The 22,891-nt window shown below is 52.5% G+C and overlaps 1 protein-coding gene across 3 annotated transcripts in view; it reads left to right on the top strand.

Moving 5' to 3' along the window:
* SLC23A2 (solute carrier family 23 member 2) overlaps positions 1-19,374 on the top strand; it is a 123,681-nt gene extending 104,307 nt beyond the window's left edge. For all 3 annotated transcript variants that reach the window (XM_051845288.2, XM_051845286.2, XM_002710837.6), the window contains 6 exons: positions 1,569-1,716; positions 3,033-3,138; positions 8,400-8,529; positions 9,146-9,283; positions 13,139-13,234; positions 14,876-19,374. In XM_051845288.2, the coding sequence (XP_051701248.1) occupies positions 1,569-1,716; positions 3,033-3,138; positions 8,400-8,529; positions 9,146-9,283; positions 13,139-13,234; positions 14,876-15,108 (851 nt within the window). In that variant the 3' untranslated portion in view covers positions 15,109-19,374. The remainder of the gene's footprint in view (positions 1-1,568; positions 1,717-3,032; positions 3,139-8,399; positions 8,530-9,145; positions 9,284-13,138; positions 13,235-14,875) is intronic.
* Positions 19,375-22,891: the final 3,517 nt, after the last annotated feature.

Genomic DNA, 22,891 nt, shown 5'->3' with positions numbered 1-22,891 from the left:
TAGCTCTTTCAGGTGGCCTGTGCCCCGAGCTGCATCGCTGGCCACTGCCTGGGAGACCTCTGCCAACCATCATCCTTGTCTCTGCTGCCTTAGCCTGGTGGCTGGGGTAGAACCAGGGGCTCAAGGGAAGAAGGCCGGCTATTTCATCAAGAGTTTGTTCTAAGCATGAAAGAAACTCGTGCTATTTTTATTACATAAGATCAGTGGCTTCCAATGTCCACATTAATTGACTTATAAAGAAATTCATTTTATGAAGAATTAAGTAAATTCAGATACTCAGAATGAAACTACAGGCCGGCGCCACGGCTCACTAGGCTAATCCTCCGCCTGTGGCGCTGGCACACCAGGTTCTAGTCCCGGTTGGGGTGCCAGATTCTGTTCTGGTTGCTCCTCTTCCAGTCCAGGTCCCTGTTGTGGCCCGGGAAGGCAGTGGAGGATGGCCCAAGTCCTTGGGCCCTGCGCCCACATGGGAGACCAGGAGGAAGCACCTGGCTCCTGGCTTCAGATCGGTGGGCTGTAGCAGCCATTTGTGGGGTGAACCAACGGAAGGAAAACCTTTCTCTCTGCCTCTCTCACTGTTTAACTCTGCCTGTCAAAAAAAAAAAGAAGAAGAAGAAGAAGGATGAAACTATAGTGGGACTTTTCTTTGCCATTTAAAATGAAACTGTGATTTTCCATAACATGGGGTTTTTGTGTGTGTGTGTGTGTAAGTGCTGTCAGTATGTTGGGGTGAGTCGGTCCTACCTTGTGCATGCTTTGCTACTGGGATTTAAATTCAGCTGGGGAATTTTCACTGTTTATCTGTTTGATGCCACCCCATGGGCAAGAGCAGTAGCATTTTGCAGCAGCCGTCTACAGCAGGGCTGTCAGTCCCTCTGCTACAGGCTTCCATCCCATCCCAGCAGGCCGTGTCAGGTTGTCATTTAGTAGTAGACAATGAGCACGAGTTTGAAGCACGTAGAGAAGCAACTTTTCCTAGCCATTTTTTTCTTTCCTTTTTTTTTTTTTTTTAAGATTATTTATTTGAAAGAGTTTCATGCAGCAAGAAAGGGAGCGACAGAGAGAGAGAGAGAGAGAGATAGATCTTCCATCTGCTGGTTCACTCCTTAGATGGCTGCAACTACCAGGGTTGGGCCAGACTGAAACCAGGAGCCAAGAGCTTCATCCAGGTCTCCCACCTGGGTGCTGGGGCCTAAGCACTTGGGACATCTTCCATTCTTTCCCAGGCACATTAGCAGGGAGCTGGATTGGAAGTAGACTGGCCAGGACTCAAGCTGGTGCCCACGTGGGATGCTAGCATTGCAGACGGTGGTTTAACCTGCTGCGGCACAGCGCCAGCCCCGGGAATTTTTTCTTTTAAAGACATAGGGGATGGTGTTCCTCACTGGGCCCTGACTTAGTCACTGCTGTCCCCAGGTACCTGATGCACTGGATTCAGATCTGTTATCAGATTCCACACGCTTCAGAATGCAAGTGGATCTTGTAGTCCTCAGCCCTCCAAGAGCTTGAGGGCCTGGTGCCCCTTTGTCTGCCCCCCTGGCGTTCTCACGGTTGGCTTCCCTCCTCAGTCCAGTGGGGCCTGCCCACCGTCTCTGCGGCCGGCGTCATTGGTATGCTCAGCGCTGTGGTGGCCAGTATCATCGAGTCCATTGGTGACTACTACGCCTGCGCCAGGCTGTCCTGTGCTCCACCGCCTCCCATCCACGCCATCAACAGGTACGTCCCCCAGAAGACGAGGCCCGCCTCAGGCCCAGCGTGTATCCCTCTGGGAGCTTTAGAGTGGATCTCAGAGAAGAAAGCAAGAGCTTCCACGTGGAGGCAGTGAGCAGTGGGTGTGTTTGACAAGTCCCGGCCAGAAGCCCAGCCTCTAAGAGGACCTGCCTCGCCCCTGCACCTGCCATGTGTCAGCCTTGTTCTCTGCGAGGTTTTGGGTCACTTTGATAATAACTAAATCTGCTTTGATTTTCAGTTGTCCTGTTTCCCCAACTGTTTTTTTCTCCATGGAAATTTAGTCTCTCGGGTGTTAAAGAGGTTCTTCCCTGTCTACAGGATTGTTTCTGAGTTGCACAAGTTCCCCCTTTCCCTCCTTTATCCCTCCATTCAGTGTTATCTGCCACAGCGAGACAGCACCAGCGCCAGGGTGCTTTTCTCTCCCGTCTGTCGTGGGAGCCTTAGGGCAGGCAGGACCACCCCAGGTCGGTCAAGTACAGGTAGCCCAACTGTTCTCAAGGTTAGGAGCTGTGTAATCCACTCACAGTGCTGCACTGGAAACACAGGGACAGGAAGACCAGGGGCCAGGCAAGTCCCCAGGACCTAGAGGTTTCTGACCCGTGGGGTTGACGCTCTGCAGAGACGCGGTCCTTAGCTCCTGGAAGTCGGTAGGGAGTTGATGCTCAGATGGCTGCAGGATCTAGAACACAGCCCACATCACCGCCATTCCCCAGCCCACTGCCGCCCCTGCAGGAGGGCCCGAGGGCAGGCTCTTAGCGTGGCCGGCGTTGGTTCCCTGTGGAGGTTTTCAGACTCTGCGTCTTTCTCTGCCAGAGCTACTGCATGTGGTTCTCGTCAGAATCTCAGTGTTTGTAAACTTAGCAGAACACTTCCTTCCTGCTGAAGGGTTTCTCTAGTGAGGGATCAATTATGTTTTGTTTCTAGGGAAGGTGTGTGTCAGTCTCACATCCCAGCCAGTGGCTTCGTTTTCTGGCCCAAATCCTTGCTGTTTTGGTTTGTTTGTTCTTATTTTTCATTTGGAATGATTTTAAAACACTATCTGATGTGTGATTTATAGAGCTGCCTCTCCCAATTGGATGAGCCCCGGGCATCCTGTGGGAGCAAGGGTCCTGCTGCAGCAGGTCTGGGCTGTGGCCCCAGACTCTGCATGGCCAAGCCTCCCCCCATTCCTGTCCCCCAAGCGGGTGCAGGAGCTGCAGGTCCAAGGTCTACATCTTTGGGTTGCAAATGTTCAGAGCCTGTTTCAGAGTGTTTTGCCATTGAATGTATGTTTCTCCCTCCCCCTTTCCTTTACATTTTAGGGGGATTTTCGTGGAGGGTCTCTCCTGTGTTCTCGATGGCATATTTGGTACTGGGAATGGCTCTACCTCGTCCAGTCCCAACATTGGAGTTTTGGGAATTACGAAGGTACAGATGTTTTCCTAATTACCTGGTCGGGCCTCTAAACATTGATCCATTTCACCGATTGCTCTGACCGCTGTGGGTTCCAAAAGGAAGGGCCTCCAATTCCAAGATCTTCTCCCCGTCTCCTATTTTCTCTTTGATGGGTATTTGCAATGTCTGCCTGGAGGCCTCCCCTCTCCAGGCTGGCCAGGCTCAGGAGGCACTCAGGGGCTGTCATTCCTTCCTACACCTTCCAAGCACTGAGCAGCACCGCACCTGTGCCAGGCTGTTGTTCCAGGGACTTGGGACACACCAGTGAGTAAAAGAACGGAGTTTACATTCTAACAGGGGGAGACAAAAAGCAACAGTCAGCATTACAGGTCAGGAAACCTTTCAGTGTGTCAGACGTGCAAAGTCCTGAGCGAAAACCTGGGGCAGAATGAGAGCAACTGGAGGGCCAGGTGTCAGTGAGACTGTGACCTTGAACAAAAGCCTGTAGCATGGAGGGAGGAAGCTGCAGGTAACCAGGGGAGGAGCATTCCAGAGGGGCCCTGGCCCGGTGCAGTGCCACGCTGGGCGTGGGAGGTCAGCACCAAGGCCAGTGGGCAGGGAGCGAGGAGGAGCAGGGGAGGTCTGCCAGGTGTGAGGACCAGGTCATGCCAGCTTTGACTCAGTGTGCGAGGTGCCAATCAGGTTGGGGTGACCAGCTGTGTTATCAGTAGTTCCAGATCAGAGATGAGGGTCTCCACTACACACAGGAAAAAAGTCAGTCTTCCATGGAAGAATTAACACAATCTTCAAACCTTAGCAGCCCTTTGTCTTTCAAGTAAAAATTGATGTAGAGTAGTGGGTGAACCAAGTCCCAATGAATCATGTCGGGGGAAGCCCTGAGATCCTGCCCTCCTCACCTAGCTGCACCTTGCACTGCCTCACCCCGAAAACCCAGGCTCCATAAGAAGCATGGCCCAGGCCCTTGGGCTTTTGCTACCAGAAAGAAAACTATATCCCAGTCGCCTCGGGCGGGGCATTGAAGAATACAACCTGACCCACCGGCCACTGTGCACCATGCAACAGAGCCCAGAAGCTGCCTGCAGCTGTGCGACCATTGTAAGATAGGCAGGAGATGGGGTGGGTGAATTTCCAAAGAAATAGCCCTCCCCTCCCCCTGCCGCCCAGCTTCCTGTGAGATTCTGTAACCAGATAAAAAGAAACCAGATACTGAGTTTGGTTAATCTTGATTACAAATTCAGGTGAGAGGGAGCAGCGCGTGTCTGGAAGGTACACGCCTGACTTGTTTGTTGGTTTGTGCCTGAGTTGGCCGGGCTGGGCCCAGAGCTCAGTTTTAGGTGAGCTGACAGCCCCATCTGCTGCCTGTTGCTCCCTGCACTTGGCAGGTGCGCGAGGGCCATCCCTTGGGTCCTCTTGGGTGGCCATAGTGAGAACAGGGAGCTTAGAGAAGGGTCTGATGGAACACAAGCCTTGCCACTCGAGCCATGAGCTGGTAGGCACAAAACTAATCCCACACAAGAGAGCAGAAGGGCGGATGCTGAGGGGGAACCGTTTAATAAGCTGCCTCTCTTTCTGCAGCCATCAAAACATATCCCTTAATTTAGCCAAGGTCACTACAAGGTCACTGAAGGAACTAAGCTCCTTAAAGTTTACTGCTAAAACATGACCAAGCTGGGTTGGGATATAATTATCTTTATTAAAGTTTGAGTGATGCCCGCTTATTCAGCACAGGCCCCCTGCCAGCACTTTTTAATGAGCTCCTTGATCTCCCCTCTGAGTTCCTTTGGAGCCACTTCCCCAGCATCCAGTCCAGGGTAAAGTGTCAGCCCTGGAATCCGCTTTGCCCTGCCCTGAATCACAAGACTAGGTTCCACGAGAAACATGGTTTAATTGAGTCCACCCTGATAGCTGCCTTGGAGTGGGGAAGTGAGATGCGTAGCAGAAATCTCCCAGTGACTTGAGCCCCGTGGCTGGCGGGAAGGCCCCTGCCTAGAAGAGAGGAAACATGGGTTCTCGCCATGTCCACCTCTCATACACCCGAAGCACTCGGGGGAAGTCACCCTGGGTGGGGCTCAGCTCTGCAGTCCTGCGATTCCAGAGCTCAGTCCTTTGGATGCAGGGTAGTCAGCCGCTGTGTGCAGCTAGGTTTACATTGAAATTAGGAATTTAGTTCCTGTTTGCCCTGGCCACATGTCAAGGACTCAGTCATCATAGATGGCTTCATGGGTACCAGTGGACAGTGCAGAGATCATATAAAGTTCCACTGGATAGCAGTGGTCTGAGCCACGTACCAGACACTTGCAGGGCAGGCCAAGCCTCCTGCAGAATCTGCCTCCATTGCCAGGCGTCTCTGATGCTCGCCATCCGCTATCCGGCAGTTATATCCTCTGTGTTTCTGACCTGCTTAATCCAGGGTTGGGGTTACCTACCCCAGTGTGTTCTGAAGTTCCAGGAGTTGGATCCAACATGCTGGACTTCCATTCCATGCAGAGGCATTCTAGTGTCTGTCCTACAGAGAGGGGGCAGGGTGCCAGGTGCGGGAGGGCAGCTGCTTTGGACTCCGGCCCTGACTCTGGTAGTTTGCCACGTGACCACAACTGTAGGCAAGTTGTCTCACCTCTTCAAGTCTCTGGGCCCTTGTCTGTAAAGGTAACTTGCAAGGTGTTGGAGGTAATAACAGCATAGCCTGTGGTAGGTACACAGTGGGCTGTAAGTACCATCGTCGTGGCATCGGCCCTCAGTTTATTTGAGGAACAGAATGAATCTTGTCTCCCTAACTGTTAAGTGTCTCCTGGTGGTATACAGGGAAGCTCCCTTCTCTTTGCTGCACATGCTGTTGAAGACTTGGCAAAGACAGAAATACAGGACCAATGTTTCTTTTAATTTTACTTATTGGAAAGGCAGTGTTCACTCTTCAAATGCCCACAACAGGCAGGGCTGGACCAGGCCGAAGCCAGGAGTCCAGAACTCCATCTGGGGGTCCCATGTGGATGGCAGGGACCCAAGCACTTGAGCCAACATCTGCTGCTGCTTTGGACTTGCACCAGCAGACAGCTGGATCAGAAGTGGAGTAGCCAGGACTTGAACCCGGCACTGGATAAGGACTGCAGGCATCCCAAGTGGTGGCCCAACTTGCCTCACCCTAATCTTACCCCTGGGACCAAGGTTTTGAGGGGCCAGGAGGCAGGGCCATGGGTCAGAAGGGACATGTGGAGGACATTCCAGGGAGTAGGCAACATGGGAGGAGACATAAGACCAGGAAGGCAGGGGTCTCAGGGCGGAATTTGTGGTGTTTGTAGCAAAAGCCTGTAATGGTTCATATGACTAGAACAGCAGGATGGCTTGGGTGCTGCTTCCCTTTATTCTTTCTTTCTTTTTTGACAAGTGTGGCTTTCCCGCAGGCTTTATTGTTGTATTTTTCTTGCCTCACCCCTGAGGGGCTGCCTGGCCCTGCTGGGGGTCTTTGCCCAGGTTTCTCCGCCCTGCCCCAGCTGGGGTGAGCTCTCACTCATCCCTCTAGGCCATCACCAACTCCACTTCACAACTCGGGTTTTCTCTTTGCTGCTGCTGGGGAAGCAGACAGCGCGATGGGGCAGTTGTTTGTCCCAGGCCTGTGACGTTCTCCTCCATGCATCCGTGCTGGCGCTGGTCACACAGTAGGTCCTGGGAAGCATTTGCTGTGAAATGAGCTGTTTGTAAATGAAAGTCTTCCTTACTCTGTGGTCACAGCCATGCGTGAGTCATTTTTGCTTGTTTTCACCAATCTGCGTGCATTTTCCTGCTGCTTCCCTGCCCTTTGTGGCGTGGGGTGGGACTGGACTGAGGAAGTAGGGGTTAGCCTCTTCATTGGTACAGTGAACATTTGGCTGTGACGCCCAGCGAGCTGACCCTCGGAGCCTCTGAGAAGCTGTTGGCAGCTTCAGACCTGCACCATCCGGCAGAAGTTTGTGCAGTGTTCCACACTGGAGGCGTCCGCAGGGTCACCTCCAGCCACATCTGCCTCCTGAGCCCTTGCAGTGTAGACAGTGCAAGGGAGGCTCTGAATTTTAAAATTCATTTCATTTTCATTAACCTAAGTAGCTATGTTCCCAACCCCCTCCCTCCCCACAGAGAGCCCAGTGGACATGCCCCCTAGCGTTTCTGGAACCTTTTTGTGCAGGGTATTTTCTGGGGGGAGGCAGCACACAGAGTAGGGGTCAGCAGCACAGAATTCTTGGGCCAGATGCCAGCTCCACCTTCCACTCCCTGGGTGACAGCAGGCTAGAAGGAAAGCTGCTAGAAGGTAGAGACCAGGTTCAGCAGACAAGGCTGAGACCCTGTGGCAGGTGCTCTCTGCAGTGCAGCAGAAGCCCAGGCCGGGGAGCTGTCCTGGACTTGCGGAAGGCATCTCCCAGGAGGTGGTGTTGGGTTGTGTTCTATAGGGAATCCCTGGGAACTCGACGGAAGGGGATTCAGGGCAACGGGCCCGGGCGTGCCTGTGGGGCAGGAGCTGAGCCCTCAGAAGAACTGGGGCCAGGACGAGGCAGGTGTGGCTTTGCTGGAAAGAACCTGAGAAGTGGATTTTATATCATGGTACCAGGGGATTTAAACAAAGGCTGACCCAAGGCCGCTCCGTGCCAGGAGAGAGGCCGAGGGGAGATGCCAGAGGCAGCACGCCCAGGTGGGAGGGAGGGCTTGCCAGCCCCACCTTCTGGATATTTCAAGTGCGGTGTCTTTTACCTGGGAGCAAAACCGCACAGTTCATCTCTGACGGAGGTGTGGATTCTGGGGCCCAGAGGGGTGGAAGCACCGTGCGCGATCCCACTCTCAGAGGTGGAGTGAGGTACGCTGCTGCAGCAGACTCCAAAACTCTGCTCTCTTTGACCCCTACTCCGTGGCACTTGTCCACGAGGAGAGCAGGGTGCAGCGATGTTGGGACCTGTCTGACGGTGCCGGGATGGCGGGCCCGAGACTGAACTGATGTGAACTGTTGTAGTGAAATGTGGTACGAGGAACCCAGAAGAGAAGCAGGCAGAGGAGTGCAGCTTCTGCACCCGAGGCACTGGGGGGTCATCATCACCAGTGCCCTGGTAAGAGCACGGGAGACCAAGGCTTCTGCACTTAGGTGGTGTCATCCAGGATGTGGCCAACCTCCCTGAGAGGCCAGGGAGGGGTGAGGACAGGGAGTGGGCAGCTCTACTCTGATGTCTCCCTAGTTGTTGATAGCAGTTGTGTGAAGTTCAGAGTCGCCCCCAGGACGGCGGGTGAGCCTGTGTCTGCTGTGCCGTGTCCCACAGGTTGGCAGCCGCCGGGTGATCCAGTACGGCGCAGCACTCATGCTGGCCCTGGGCATGATCGGCAAGTTCAGCGCCCTCTTCGCATCCCTGCCGGACCCGGTGCTTGGAGCCCTCTTCTGCACCCTATTCGGTAAAACTCCACCCACTTCCTTCCTTACCTTTACTCGTTTTTAATAGGGATTGAGGTCTTTTTCAAAACACAAAAGGGTTCTCCTTACAGAAACAACATCATTCTGAGTTGAATTTGTGCTCATGGTAGAACCAGCAGTAAGAATAATTGTGCCATGGAAGTTATCGAAGATAAAGCCTAGTCTGTCTGAATCAGAGTCTCTGGTTGGCTGGGCTCTGGCTCCATCTGTGAGTGGACCACTTAGAACTGGCCATTTTCACAAGGGGACTCTGGAATGGATCTCTGAGCCGTTCAGTTAGAGGAAGCAGGGACCTGCACTAATAGCTGGGTGGGTTTCCCAGTTTAATCAGAATGTTTCAGTTTCTGCTTGGTCTAAGGGAAACGGAGAGTGATGTTTATGCCGCTGTCCAAGGCCAAGTCCGTGCTTAGGCAGAGAGAGATTCAGATCAGAGACCGAGGTGGCCGCGTTCCGCCACCCCAGCGCCACCGCCTGGCTGCCCCTGCGCTGGGCTCCCAGCCTGCTCCTGGTGGGCAGAGAAAGGGCTTGGGGAGTCTGCGGTGAGGAACCTGCAGGGGTGGACTCAGAACTTGTGTGCTCTGCTGTTCTTCTCTCCAGGAATGATCACAGCTGTCGGCCTCTCTAACCTGCAGTTCATTGATTTAAATTCTTCCCGGAACCTCTTTGTGCTGGGATTTTCCATCTTCTTTGGGCTCGTCCTTCCGAGTTACCTCAGACAGAACCCCCTTGTCACAGGTAAGGGAAGCTGCCGGGAGTCTTGGGCAGGGTTGGGGGGTGGGGTTTGCAGCCACAAACAATTCCTTCCTCATAGGAGAGGACCATGGAGCTACAGGAACTCCATCCGGGTCTCCTGCATGGGTGCAGAGGCCCAAGCACTTAGGTCATCTTTCACTGCCTTCCCAGGTGCATTAGCAGAGAGCTAGATCGGAAGTAGAGAAGCGGAAACTTGAACCAGTGCCCATATGGGATGCTGGTGTTGCAGGCGGCAGCTTTACCTGCTACACCACAGTGCTGGCCCCACACGATGTATAATTTCTTAAAACTGATATTCATAGCCCTTGAAATGCATGTTTTTCTACTGGAATTATAGCAGCTTTCAATTCTAGATTAACATTATGAATTCCTACTTTTTAGTGTTTAAAAATTTTTTTAAAGATTTATTTATTTACTTGAAAGAATTACACACAGAGAGACGGAGAGAGAGAGAGAGAGAGAGAGAGAGAGAGGTCTTTGGTCCACTGGATCACTCACTCCCCAGTTGGCCGCAATGGCTGGAGCTGCACCAATCTGAAGCCAGGAGCCAGGAGCTTCTTCCGGTCTCCAACGTGGGTGCAGGGGTCCAAGGACTTGGGCCATCTTCTACGGCCTTTCCAGGACATAGCAGAGAGCTGGATCAGAAGTGGAGTAGCCTGGTCTCAAACTGGCACCCATATGGGCAGTGCCGGCTTTACCCACTATGCCACAGCTCTGGCTCCTAAAATTTTTTTAAAGATTTATTCTTTTATTTGAAAGGCAGAGCGACAGAGAGGGAGAGACAGATTTTTCCGCCTGCTGATTCACTCTCCAAACGACTGCAATGGCTGAGGCTGGTCCAGGTTGAAGCCAGGACTGGGAACTTCTGGTCTCCCACATGGGTACAGGGGCCCAAGCGCCTGGGCCATCTGCCACTGCTTTCCTGGGCACATTAGCAGGGAGTCAGTTGGATAGGAGGTGGAGCAGCGGGACTCAAGCCAGCGCTCCTTGGTGGGCTGCAGGTGGCAGCTTAACCTGCTGCACCCCAGTTCTTACCTTTTATTTTAATAGTGTTACGAAGAACGGACAAAAGAGGAACCTTCTCAAGAAAGTGCTAATGCCACTGAATTTTTCTTGGGAAATGCACACTTGTGTTTTCGTTATACTTGTGTTTTCGTCCGAAAGTGAAATTCAGGCCGCATAAAATGAGGTGTTTTAAAGCGTGCAGTTGAGTGGCATTTACTGCACTAGCAGTGCTGTACAGCCCCATCACTGGTTTCCAAAACATTTCACCAGCCCACGTGAAACTCCCTGCTCGTCAGCAGGAAATCCCCTTCCATCAGCCCCACAGACGCCGGTCGGCTTTCAGTCTCTGGATTCACCTGGTCTAGGGCCCACACGACTCGTGGCCTGTGGTGGTGTCTGGCTTCTCTTCCTTGGTATAGTGTCTTCGAGATTCATCCGTGCTGCTGACTATGCGAGCACTCCGTTCCTTTTTATGATTACACAATATTCCAGTGTGTGCGTGTGCCCTGATTGGTTTACCCTTTGCTCTGCTGGTGGGGACTGGGGCTGCTCCCATCTCTTGGCCGCTGTGAATACTGGTGCACAGCTGCAGTCGGCAGTGTCTGTTCATGCTGGGTAGGCTCCCCGACATTGCCACAGGTAGACTTACAAATACCGAACCACGGGGAAATCAATAGGCCAACAGAACTATCACTCGTGGTTGTCTGAATCTTTTTTTTTTTTTTTTTTAAGAAAGAATGATGGTTTGTTTTATTATATTGGCATAGGCTGTCCCCTTATCTTTCTGCTCATTGCGTCACTCATTTTTTTTTATGATTTATTTATTTATTTATTTAAGAGGCAGAGTTAAAGAGAAGTCTTCCACCTGCTGGTTCACTCCCCAAATGGCTGCAATGGCCAGAGCTGGGCAAATTTGAAGTCAGGAGCTAGGAGCTTCTTCCGGGTCTCTCACATGGGTGCAAGGGCCTAAGTACTTGGGCCATCTTCTACTGCTTTCCCAGGCCATAACAAGGTGCTGGATAGAGCAGGAGCAGTCGGGACTTGAACCAGCACCCATAGGGGATGCCAGCACCACAGGCAGAGGCTTAGCCCACTAGGCCACAGCACTGACCTGGTTGCATGAGTCTCGCACATCACAGCCTTCTTGCTCCTCAGAACATGAGACTTAAGCACGACACCAGGTGGCCATTTTAAGAAACAGTGTCACAAGCAGACAGCACAAAACAACAGACTTGAACTGAGTGGAGCGTAGAAAGGACAGGTGTTGGCAGTGTGGACAGGACTAAAGAGGCCGAGCGGCTGTCACCTTGATTGACCCCTGCTGAGGAATGTGGATGTCTGGTGCCACACACTGCCGCTGTATCTAGAAGGCCCGTGGATGACTGTGGAAGCAGCACTCCCTGGGTCCATCTTGGGCTTGCAGATGGGTGTCAGTCCACAGGCGAGTTCACAAATCGCCATCAAGATGGTTTCAGTAGCTACGTTCCGTCCTCCCGTGTGAGTGCCGCAGATTGGAATTGATGGTTTGTTAGGTAATTCTGTCTACCTTTTTGAGGCTGTGCCAAACTGTTTTCCATGTCCAGTGAACTCCTTAGTAACAAGGAGATTCTTGTTGCTTTCTACTTTTTAATATATCACCGTCACAGGAGGAGGCATCTTTTAAATCCAGTTACTCCCCATTAAAACCAGCTAAGCTCTAGTTAGTAACCCAGGATACCTAAAGCTCTTAAATTCAGATCCAGATATTTTTGTTGTTCTTACTATTCATTTCTTTCTTTCTTTTTTTTTTTTTTTTAAGATTTATTTATTTATTTGAAAGGCAGAGTTACAGAGAGGCAGAGAGAGGTCTTTCATCCACTGGTTCACTCCCCAGTTGGCCGCACCAGCCGGAGCTATACCAATCCAAAGCCAGGGGCCAGGAGCCTCCGCCTGGTCTCCCACACAGGTGCAAGGGTCCAAGAACTTGGACCATCTTCTATTGCTTTCCCAGCCCATAGCAGAGAGCTGGATGGAAAGTCGAGCAGCCAGGACTCGAACCCGTGCCCATGTGGGACACCGGCGCTGCAGGCAGTGGCTTTACCTGCCACAGCGCTGGCCCCTATTCATTTGATAATTTTTCTTCACCTTCCCACAGCCATCTTTTATTCTTTGTGTGGTTTGTTTTTTTTTTGTTTTTTTGTTTTTTTTTTTTTGACAGAGTGGACAGTGAGAGAGAGAGAGAGAGAGAAAGGTCTTCCTTTTGCCGTTGGTTCACCCTCCAATGGCCGGTGTGCTGCGGCTGGCGCACCGCGCCTATCCGAAGGCAGGACCCAGGTGCTTCTCCTGGTCTCCCATGCAGGTGCAGGGCCCAAGCACCTGGGCCATCCTCCACTGCACTCCCTGGCCACAGCAGAGAGCTGGCCTGGAAGAGGGGCAACCAGGACAGAATCTAGCGCCCCGACCGGGACTAGAACCCGGTGTGCCGGCGCCGCAAGGCGGAGGATTAGCCTAGTGAGCCGCAGCGCTGGCCTATTCTGTGTTTTTTTTTTTCCCCCATCTGCACACAATACCCCCATGGCTTCATAGCTCACTAAAGGGTGGATGTCACTCTTCAGTTCCTCTTCCATGCAATACTGAGGGGAGCCTTCCTCGTGGAGAAGCCTTGGCATCAAGGGCTGCAGTCAGAGCATTCACCTCGTTCCTGGCAACCACTTGTCCCCCTGCGTGCAGCCGAGGAGTTCGTGCTTCCGTGCACTGCGCCGACAGACTCGGGTGCACCCACTGCTGCTTTCCGGGCCCAGGGCAGGCCGCCGTGCCACAGCGACGTCCCTTATGGCTGTGCTCTCTTTCTAGGGATAACGGGAATCGATCAAGTGTTGAACGTCCTTCTCACCACCGCTATGTTTGTAGGCGGCTGTGTGGCTTTTATCCTGGACAACACCATCCCAGGTAGGTGGCCTGTGTCACCCGCGCTCTGTCCACCCACAGTGCATTCCCTTATTTTACAAGCAGAAATGGAGGAGGTCGGGGAGAGGAAGTCTGTGAAAACCGTCTTCTCCAATGCCTGAAATGCCACCCTCAGCCTCCACAGAAATCAGTTTTTTTGCTGCTAAACTGGTTAGCTTTGCTTCTCCTGCTGATTGGCTGCTAAGAGACACCAGGTGGTTCCTGTGCAGCCAGTGGGGTGCCTTGGGCGCACCCCAGGCTCCTGCCTCCATCACGGTCAGGGCCCAGGGCACTGTAGTGTGGCTGTGGTTGACTCATTCACACGACCCTCTAATCTGATCAATGAGTCATTCATTCCTGCAGTGGGCTTCCAGCCAACTAGGACCACGGGACAGCAGGCAAAGGCTGAAGTCAGTGAGGCCAGAGTCAGTGACAAGAGATGCATAGAGCAGGCCTTCCCGCTCCCATGACCCTGGCTGAAGGGTGTGTCCTGTGCTGAACCTGGGTGAGGGCTGTTTTCGTCTGAAAACAACCCACCTCCAAAAAGCCTGGATCCAGGGGTTGCTGGGGAACCTGGGAGGAGGCAGGCCAGGCAGAAGGAACCACATCACTAGTAATGGATGGGCAGTATTAGATCCAAGAGAGTCCATGACTGGCGCCCTCCACCTGACCCATCAGAGCCAATTGAGAGAGGGATGCAGGGCTCAAGCAGATGCACATTGAATCAGCCTTTTTGCTGAAATGGCAATGTTGGGACACAGATCAGGTTTTAAAAGGTCTTGCTCTTCCTAAGTACCACGCTGTAGAATCAAGCTCTCCCCAGGCTTGGGCAGAAAAAGGTGTTGGGTGTCCCATGCGGCCCAGCGCAGATGCCCACATCTCTTCTCCTGTTCTCCTGGGAGACCCGGGGGAAGCAGCCCAGGGGGTGAGCCCTGGGTGCCCCCATCATCCTCCTGGTTCATCCATCAGAGCACAAAAAAGCCAGGGGTTATGTACCAGCGGGAATTCATCCTCACTGGAGTGTGACCCACCCAGGCCAGAGGTGGTACGTGTGTGTACACACACACACACACACACACACACACGGGGCAAAGCAGTCTATGACTTAGGGATAGCTGGATGGGGCTGAGTGGGTAGGATGCAGCCAATGAAAGCACAACATGGTGTGATAAAGACACCAGACCCATCTTGCAAACTCAGATTGGCATTTTCAAGAGATATCTTCTGCTCATTATTTGAGAACACATTTGGGACTGGTGATGGTGAAGTGGAAGACAAGGTGACCAGTTGGGACACTGAGGAAGGCTAGAGCGTAGCCTGGGCCAGAACTCAGCGATGACAGCAGAGAGCAGGGGTCGCATGCGAGGTCAGGGGAGGGGAAGCCATCAGGAGGCCCCTAGAACACGGAACCAGAGGAACAAGGAGGGTGACTGGTTTGTGGGTGACTGGTTTGCACGAGTGGTTTGAGGGTGACTGGTTTGTGGGTGACTGGCTTGCACGCCTGAGCCCCTTCGGCTCCGAGGCCTCTTCATCGGCCTTCGCTGTCACAGTAGCCGAGAGCTGCCGCACATCAGTGTACGTGAACACAAGCCTCGTTCTCAGACGCACTGTTCAACCACGCGTTTCCTCGTGTGTGTGCGGCAGGTACCCCAGAAGAGAGAGGGATCAGGAAATGGAAGAAGGGCGTGAGCAAAGGGAACAAGTCCCTGGATGGCATGGAATCCTACAATTTGCCATTTGGCATGAACATTATTAAAAAGTACAGATGCTTCAGCTACTTACCCATCAGCCCCACCTTCGCAGGCTACACGTGGAAAGTCTTCAGGAAGAGCGACGCCAGCCGGAGTTCAGACGAAGCCTCGCGGGCCACGGTATAGCCCCAGCTGCACCCTGTGGCCCGGCCACAGCGAGGCTTGTCCCTGTAGTTCCTTGACGAGTAACAAGAAGTAAAATCTCTGTTTGTATATCTGCATTTACAGTCTGCACCCCAGAGCTAAGACAGGTTGCACCACGCTTCTCTGGTGGGTGGTGACCTGTCCCATACGGTGTCTCACCTGGCCCCTTATTTAAGCCCTTGACCCCTTGCCCTTTGAGAGTGTCCACTGCTGGCCATGGTCACTGAACTTGATGTCGCGGCCCTCCTGTGGGAGTGGGTGTTCCTCGTGGCAGTCCCCTTCCCCCATCCAGCACTGGCTGTCCCACTGTCCGTGTCCGTGTCGGCATCCATGTCCAGGGCCCAGACGCCCTCTGTCTTGGAAGCACCTGGACTGGCTGCCTTTCCACTTGACCTCAGCCTGCACCTGCAGAGCCCTCCTCTGGCCCACGTCCTCACACTGTCACAACAGCTTGGCGGGGTAGTGCCGTTGTCCCTGCACACCCTAGGAGGAGGCTGTTGAGCTGATCAAACACAGCAGCGAGGCTGCCCCATGCCCGGGTGTGGGCATGAGTAGGGTCTGGACATTTGTTAATAGATGGGATGCTTTTGGGGGGGATTGGAGAGAAAGACCCCCAAAGTCCATAGGATTCTCAGTTGCCCTTTCTCTGCCTGCCACCCCGACCTCTTCTGGGCCAGCATGTTGCCTGCTGGCCCCTTTCTGTGGCCGAGACACCCTATCGGACATTTGTCACCACGGGCTGACGTGCTGGGTGTAGGGTGCCACACACAGGCACCACTCAGATCCTGGCTCTGCTGTCACGGGGGTATTCCTGTTGCGCGCGTCTGTGATTGCGAGGTTTTCTCCCTATTTAATGTTGTTGGCTATAGCAGATTTTCGAAATCAGTGTTTTTTCCATGTGACCCTCTCCCTGTTACTTGTTGCCCCCATCCCACCCCCGTCAAGAAAAGAACCAGCATTTGTAAAGCTGTGGACACCATCAGGGAAGCTTTCTGTAATGGCTTCTGAAGGCCAGTAACCATTGTTGTGGTTGTGTTTTGTATTGCTTGATACCATGAAAGTGTAAATACTGTAATGCCTAATCTATTTATCAAAACTGACTACTGGACCAGAGCCCAGACACCGTGGGTCGAGTTACATGTGAATTTGTCTTCGTGAAGAAGGGAAGCTGGGCCCGGCCACCCGTGGAGCCACCGTAGTGGATGGTGCATCATCCCCGTAAATTCATTCCTGAACTTCCCCTGTGGCAAGGCATTCCTGGCAGCCGTGGCTTCGACTGCCTGTGACCCTGGTGTTGCTGGGGCAGGGCGGGGGTGGGGGGGTAGTTAGAGCCCTTCTCCTCCAAGTTGTGCGGACACACAGCCGGCAGGCTTCCTCTGTTAGGAGAGCTCCCATCTGTGACACTAGAAAGCCCTTCTGATAGCATGGCTTCTCTGGGCTTGGCTTTGAAATTGTTCAGCCAAAGGAAAACCCGAGAGGTCGAGTAAGAGCCCTCGCCCCGCGGGCTCACGCTTAACCTGGCCGAGCTTCGGACAGCAGCAGGCGCTCCAATGCGTCACCTGCCCCCAGCCCCCAGGCCGGCTCAGGGTCACCTCGGGGCCGAGTCTTCGGTTGCATCACGGCAGCCCCTGGTTCCTGCGAGTTTCGGGCTTCGAGAACGCCTCAGAGCCGCTGCGTTGTTCTGCCAAGTCTTACTGCAGATTAAGTAAAGATCTTAGATGCAAATTGCATTTCATCTTGTACGGCTTTGATTTTGTTTTCACAGTGTGTTCAGTGCAGTTATTTTGGAAGCTTGCTGGGTAGCGGTTTCCATCCCTCTTCTCTCGGTCAGCCCTCAAGGTCTCCCTGTAGCAGCTTGCCCTCAGTTCCCTCTGCTTGTATTTTTCTCAGCATCTCGGAGTTCTCAGCCCTGAAAGGTGGGGGAACCTGCCAGACACCCCAGAGGTTTCTAGAGTTCTGGCCCTGTAGGTGAGCATTAGGACCAGGCATTCAAGGGAAGCATCACCGGCATCGCTCATCCAGGCACAAGTTCCCTCCAGCTCTTGACCAGGCCCCTCCTCTGCAGGGGGAGCCCTCAGAGTGGGACCCTCAGACACGTAGGCACCCACTTCTGGCTGAGCTTCAGCTCTGCTACTCTGGGCAGTGGGGAGGGTTGGAGGGCACTCTGCAGTCGCTCACGAGGGGAGAGAATCTTTGCACTCACACCTCCTGCCCGAATCAGGGTTTCTGCCCTTAGTTTTCCAACGAAGCCAAGTTCCAATCCTCCATGCAAGAAGGAGGAAGTAGAGGGGAGTTGGAGAAGAGAGGGCAGCCTGACTGTGGGCCTCTTGAGTCCAGTCCTTGGTGCACAGCCCTGAGTGATCGCAGTGCCTTGTCACTCACCATGCACGTGCAGCAGATGCGCACATGCAAACCGCTGTAGGACGCAGTGCCCATGGTGGCCGAGTGAAAGCCTGTCACTGGGGGGACAGCTGCTGCATGGGTTTCAGCACACACCCGAAGGAAAGGCTTGTGGGGGGGGGGCACAGATTCGTGTGTGGCCTGTGCGGGTGACGCTTCCCGTTCTCGGGGTCGGCCTGCATTGGGGGGCTGCGTGCTGCCACTCTGGCTTTACCAACAGGGTATGGGCAAATATTTTGGATGTGAATGCCCTTGCAGGGCTTTCTCTCCAGTTTACACAGTGACCACCTCCCTTCCACCTGCACAGGCCGCCAAGAGAGCCGTTGTGTCGCGCATGCTGACGTGCAGAGTAGGGAGTGTTAGGAGGGAGAGGAGATGCTGTCAAACGAGGGGGCAGGCGTCCCACATCTGGTTCACAGACAAATGGGAAGTGGCTCTTCACTGGGATTAGGGGGTTAAACTTAGGTTCACGCACAACATCGGCATTCAGAATCTTTCTTCACAAGGTTTCAGATGTTAGCTCTTAGTAAGCTTCTTGGGGTTGACCAAGGCAAGACAAGAGGCTTTGCCAGGCCTGCTGGAAACCAGCAGCGTGGGTCCTGAGAGTTTCCCATTTTCATGGTAACAAATTCACACCCAGGATTTGCTTTATACTGTAGAATACTGACTCATGAGGACAACTTGGTTTATGCATGAATATTGCAGTATTTCCATATAGTAAAATAACATTTCTACCCAGGATAATAGTCAGTTTTCCAGGGAGGGAATGATATAATTTTCATGACAATGTCATGTGATGATAGAAGTTCTCCATTGATGAATCTCTAGTATGTGTGTATACTTTATTTACCCATACGTATATTCTATGACCATGAGCAAACTTGCTGTCTCTTTCATTCGTGTCCCTGCTGAAATATTGGTACTAGCGACTTTAAAGTTGACAAGTCTGATCGTAGTGTCAGTGCCACTGGAGTGGCTGGGCCAGACCGAAGGTGCAGAAAGAGCTGTGGCAGCGCACTGCAGAACCCCTGTGGCTGCCCCGAGGGCCTGCTCGCCCAGCTGTCGCTGGTCGTCAGCTGTGTGCACCCCACTGTGCCTACTGTGCACCAGCTCAGGCCCCTGCCTGGGCCTCCACGGAGCTCGCTTCTCCAGGAGGGCACCTGCTGGCTTTCCGGGGGAGAGGTCTGGGTTTTGCGTGCTGCGTGTTGTCTTCTGTCACCTTATGCTTTGGACACAGAGGACAGGGCAGCTCCTACCACCACCCCCTGCAGTCAGAACCTGACTGGTCCAAGGCCGCTCAGGGTGGTCCATTTCCACCCACGGGAGCGTGCAGCACGTTAGCGGCCTCCCCAGTGGCTCCAGCCTTCCGGGGGTGCTCTGGACCCTGCCGCCTTGGCGCTCACGTCCAGCGTTCTCACGTCCCCAGCGTCGCCAGCCCACTGACCGCCCAGACGACCACCTTCCCTGTGCGTCCCCCACGGCCCGTGTCCAACACCTCCATACTGTTCTGAAAACCGTGGGGCTGCCTCCGTTTTCCTTGAGGTTTTGTGACTGACTTTGGCTACATCCCTTCCCGGGCGTTTGTTTGTTTGTTTGTTTGTTTGTTTTTTATTTTGCATACCGAGGGTATTTGGGGTGGGGTTGTTTTTTGAGATGTGTAATTCTTTTATGGAGTTTTTAAAAAAGAATTTTCATATTGTTTTTTCTAACATGGCTTCATTAAACGTTTAAGTATTTTAAAGATATGTAATATTTGGACCAGATGTTGTGAATAATAGTAGAGATAAAGCTATTTTATTCTGTATTTTTAAAACCGTTCCGTACAAATAAAAAGCTCTCCTGGATGCAGTTTTGCTGTTTGCTGTGCCTTCTTTGGCTGCTCCTTAAGACAACTCGGTTGAAGTTCTCATGTGGGAGTGGGACATCCACGAAAAAGAAGTTCAGCGCAATGAGGTCCCAGACACCCTGAAAGCTGGCAGGAAAGTGACCTGTGACGTGGGCTGGGTCCTTGGGAGGACAAGGGTGGGGCTGGTAGGGTCTCAGAGATGACACACTCGGGCTGATGTTGGGGGTGAAATCAGGCGCTCAGTATGGGAGTAACATCTGAAGGTGGAGCTGTGTTAGGGACGGTGACCAGGAAGGTGCACGTGGTGGGAGTGGGGGTCCCAGGACTGCCTCGGTCCCCTTCGGGCTGGGTCTTCAGACTGGACCAGGCAGCAAAGGGTCGGGGCAGCTCCACTGCACTGGCAGCCTGGCTCCCTGGGGGTTTTGAAGATGGCACCAGAGGTGCCGAGGTGCGGTTCCAAGTTGGGGGAGCTTTGCACAGCCTCATTCTCACCTCCATCCGTGGTTCTTCTTCAGCAATTCTGGGACCTGAGTGACCATCATAACCATTCCTGGAGGGGGTGCAGCCTGCTGCCACCCTTCCCCAGTATCTTGACTGGGGGTGAAGGGGCACTATTGGAAAATCTGTTGCAAGGTGGATTGTTTCACCTTAAATTATATATGAGGGGTCTTCACAAGGTTTGTGGAGGAGGGGCCGGTGTTCTGGTGCAGCAGGTTAAACCACCGCTTGGGACACCAACATCCCACGTCTGAGTGCCTGGGATTGAATCCCAGCTGCTCCACTTCTGATCCAGTTTCTGCTAATGGACCCGGGCAGGCAGTAGATCATGGCCATGTACTTGTGTTCTTGCTGCTCACCTGGGACACCCCGATGGAGTTCCAGGCCCCCGACTTGGCACTGGCCCCAGCTTTGGCTGTTGTGGGCATCTGGGTAGTGAACCAGCAAATAGGAAAATATCTCTCTGGGGACTGCATCCCACATAGGCACCAGTTCAAGTTCAGGCTGCTCCACTTCCGATCCAACTCTCTGCTAATGTGCCTGGGAAAGCAGCAGCAGATGGCCCAAGTCCTTGGGCCCTTGCACCCACGTGGGAGACCCAGGAGAAGTTCCAGGCTTCTGGCTCAGGCCTGGAGCCCAGCCCCAGCCATTGCAGCCATCTGGGGAGTGAACAGCATATGAAATACCTCTCTTTGTCTCTCCTCTCTTTCTGTAATTATGCCTTTCAAATAAACAAAGTAAATCTTTTTCTTTAAAAAAGAAGTTTGTTTTGGAGCTGGCACTGTGGTGCAGCGAGTTAAAGCCCTGGCCTGGAGCACCAGCATCTCATATAGACGCCAGTTCTAGTCCCGGCCGCTCCACTTCCGATCCAGCTCTCTGCTATGGCCTGGGAAAGCAGTAGAAGATGGCCCAAGTCCTTGGGCCCCTGCACCCACATGGAAGACCTGGAAGAAGCTCCTGGCTCCTGGCTTCAGATCGGCACAGCTCCAGCTGTTGTGGCCATGGTGGGGGTGAACCAGTGGATGGAAGACCCCTCTCTCTCTGTTTCTACCTTTCTCTGTAACTCTGTCTTTCAAATAAATTACAAAATTTTTTTAAAGTGTATTTTTGTGTGAAAAACTAAAATCCATGCATATGAAGAATATTCCAATCATAGGAAATGCATGTTATGAAAAAAACCCTATGTATGGATTTTTCAAAATTCATATTTCTCAGACATTTCTGTGCAAAGGGGAACCTTCCGTGGGTTCTGTATTCCTATTCTTTGCCGTTTTCCTTGGGTTATCCTTATTCTGTGAGAGTTCTTCGTGTGTTACAGATAGTTACCTCTTCATCTGCATTGCAGATACCCTTTTCTAAATTTATTTCTCTATTACTGTTTCTTGGCAAGCAATACCAGAAACAAAGTCAGTAGATAAATAAATTGTGGAAGAAAATATTTGCAGGATCAGTAGAGTTGAAGACCTGTAATACATACAGGACTCACAGTCGTTCATGTGGTTGACTCTGTCTCTGTGCAGAGCAAGCAGGTTTCCTGTTTTGGTTAAGATTCTCTCCCCAGCCCTAGGTCCCAGGGGTAGCCCAAGACTGTACTCTTGATTTTTATTATCTAGGGTTTTTTTTATTCCATAATATCTGTTCCTATTACAATGTTAAGCCATATTGGATCTTGATTGTTCAACTTTGTTATCTGTTTAAGCAATTTCAGTTGTATTTAGCATTTTAGTTAAGAGTGGCTGCCTAAGTATCCAGAACAGATACTTTTTCAGCATCTCCTGATTTCACGGATGGGTTTATCTTGATTTGTTCACAACAGTTACGTTTTTTTTCTTTTTTAAAGATTTATTTATTGTATTTGAAAAGCAGAGTTACAGAGAGGCAGAGGCAGAGAGAGAGAGAGAGAGAGAAAGGGGTCTTCCATCTGCTGGGTCACTCCCCGGGTGGCTGTAATGAGACTTGAACCGGCACCCATATGGGATGTGGGTACTGCAGGCATTGGCTTTATTTGCTACGTCACAGCGCTGGCCCCTATCTTCTTTCTAAACTATGACTTTCATCACAATATCCCTTCTTATTCTAGTGCTCTCTCTCTCTCTCTTTTTTTTTTTTTTTTTAGATTTATTTATTTGAGAGGCAGAATTACAGACAGAAGGACAAACAGAGAAGTCTTCCATTCGCTGGTTCACTCCCCAAATGGCCGCAAGGGCCGGAGCTGCGCCTATCCAAAGCCAGGAGCCAGGAGCCTCTTCTGGGTGTCCCCTTGGGTGCAGGGGCCCAAGCATTTGTGCCATTTTCCACTGCTTTTCCAGGTCGTAGCAGAGAGCTGGATCAGAAGTGGAGCGGCCAGGACACGAACCGGCGTCCATATGGGATGGCAGCACTGCAGACAGCGGCTTTGCCCACAATGCCACAGCACCACCCCTGTTCTAGTGCTTTTAATTTTAAATCTGGGGCCAGTACTATGGCGTAGCAGTGGATGGAAGACCTTTCTCCCCCCCCCCCCCCCCCCGTGTAACTCTGACTTTCAAATAAATAAATAAATCTTTAAAAAAATTAAGGTGTGAAAAATTTTTAAATCTAATTTTTTAATATTAAAATTGTGGGGAGCAACTGGGAGCAACTCGGACTAGACTAAATTACTGGAATTAAGACTTATTCTATGCATCTGCTCTCCCACAATATGGCGCTGGGAGAGAAGTAAACAGCTTCTACGCAGCTGCCTCTTGCCAACTTGAGTGCTGACCTCCAGGAGCTGATCCTGCTCCTGATTGGAGGAGAGCAGCGTACTCGGCGTGTGGGCAGCCGAGTTGGGATTGGCAGAGGAGGACTATAAAGGAGGAGAGAGACAACATGCACCAGGAACATCTATCTGAAGGAACACCTGTGCAGCCCCCGAGAGAGCCGGCCGGCGGTGTGCTGCTCCCCCGCGGAAGTGGGGAATGTGGCCAGGGGGAACCGCCCTTCCACGGAGGTGGAAGGGATAGTAGCCAACCCGGGAAGAACCAGCAGCAAACCCGGGAA

The sequence above is a fragment of the Oryctolagus cuniculus genome, chromosome 11, assembly GCF_964237555.1.
Source record: "Oryctolagus cuniculus chromosome 11, mOryCun1.1, whole genome shotgun sequence".
NCBI classification, from domain to species: Eukaryota; Metazoa; Chordata; class Mammalia; order Lagomorpha; family Leporidae; genus Oryctolagus; species Oryctolagus cuniculus.
The sequence above is the reverse complement of the archived record's forward strand: the minus strand, read 5'-3'. Positions and strand labels throughout refer to the sequence as shown.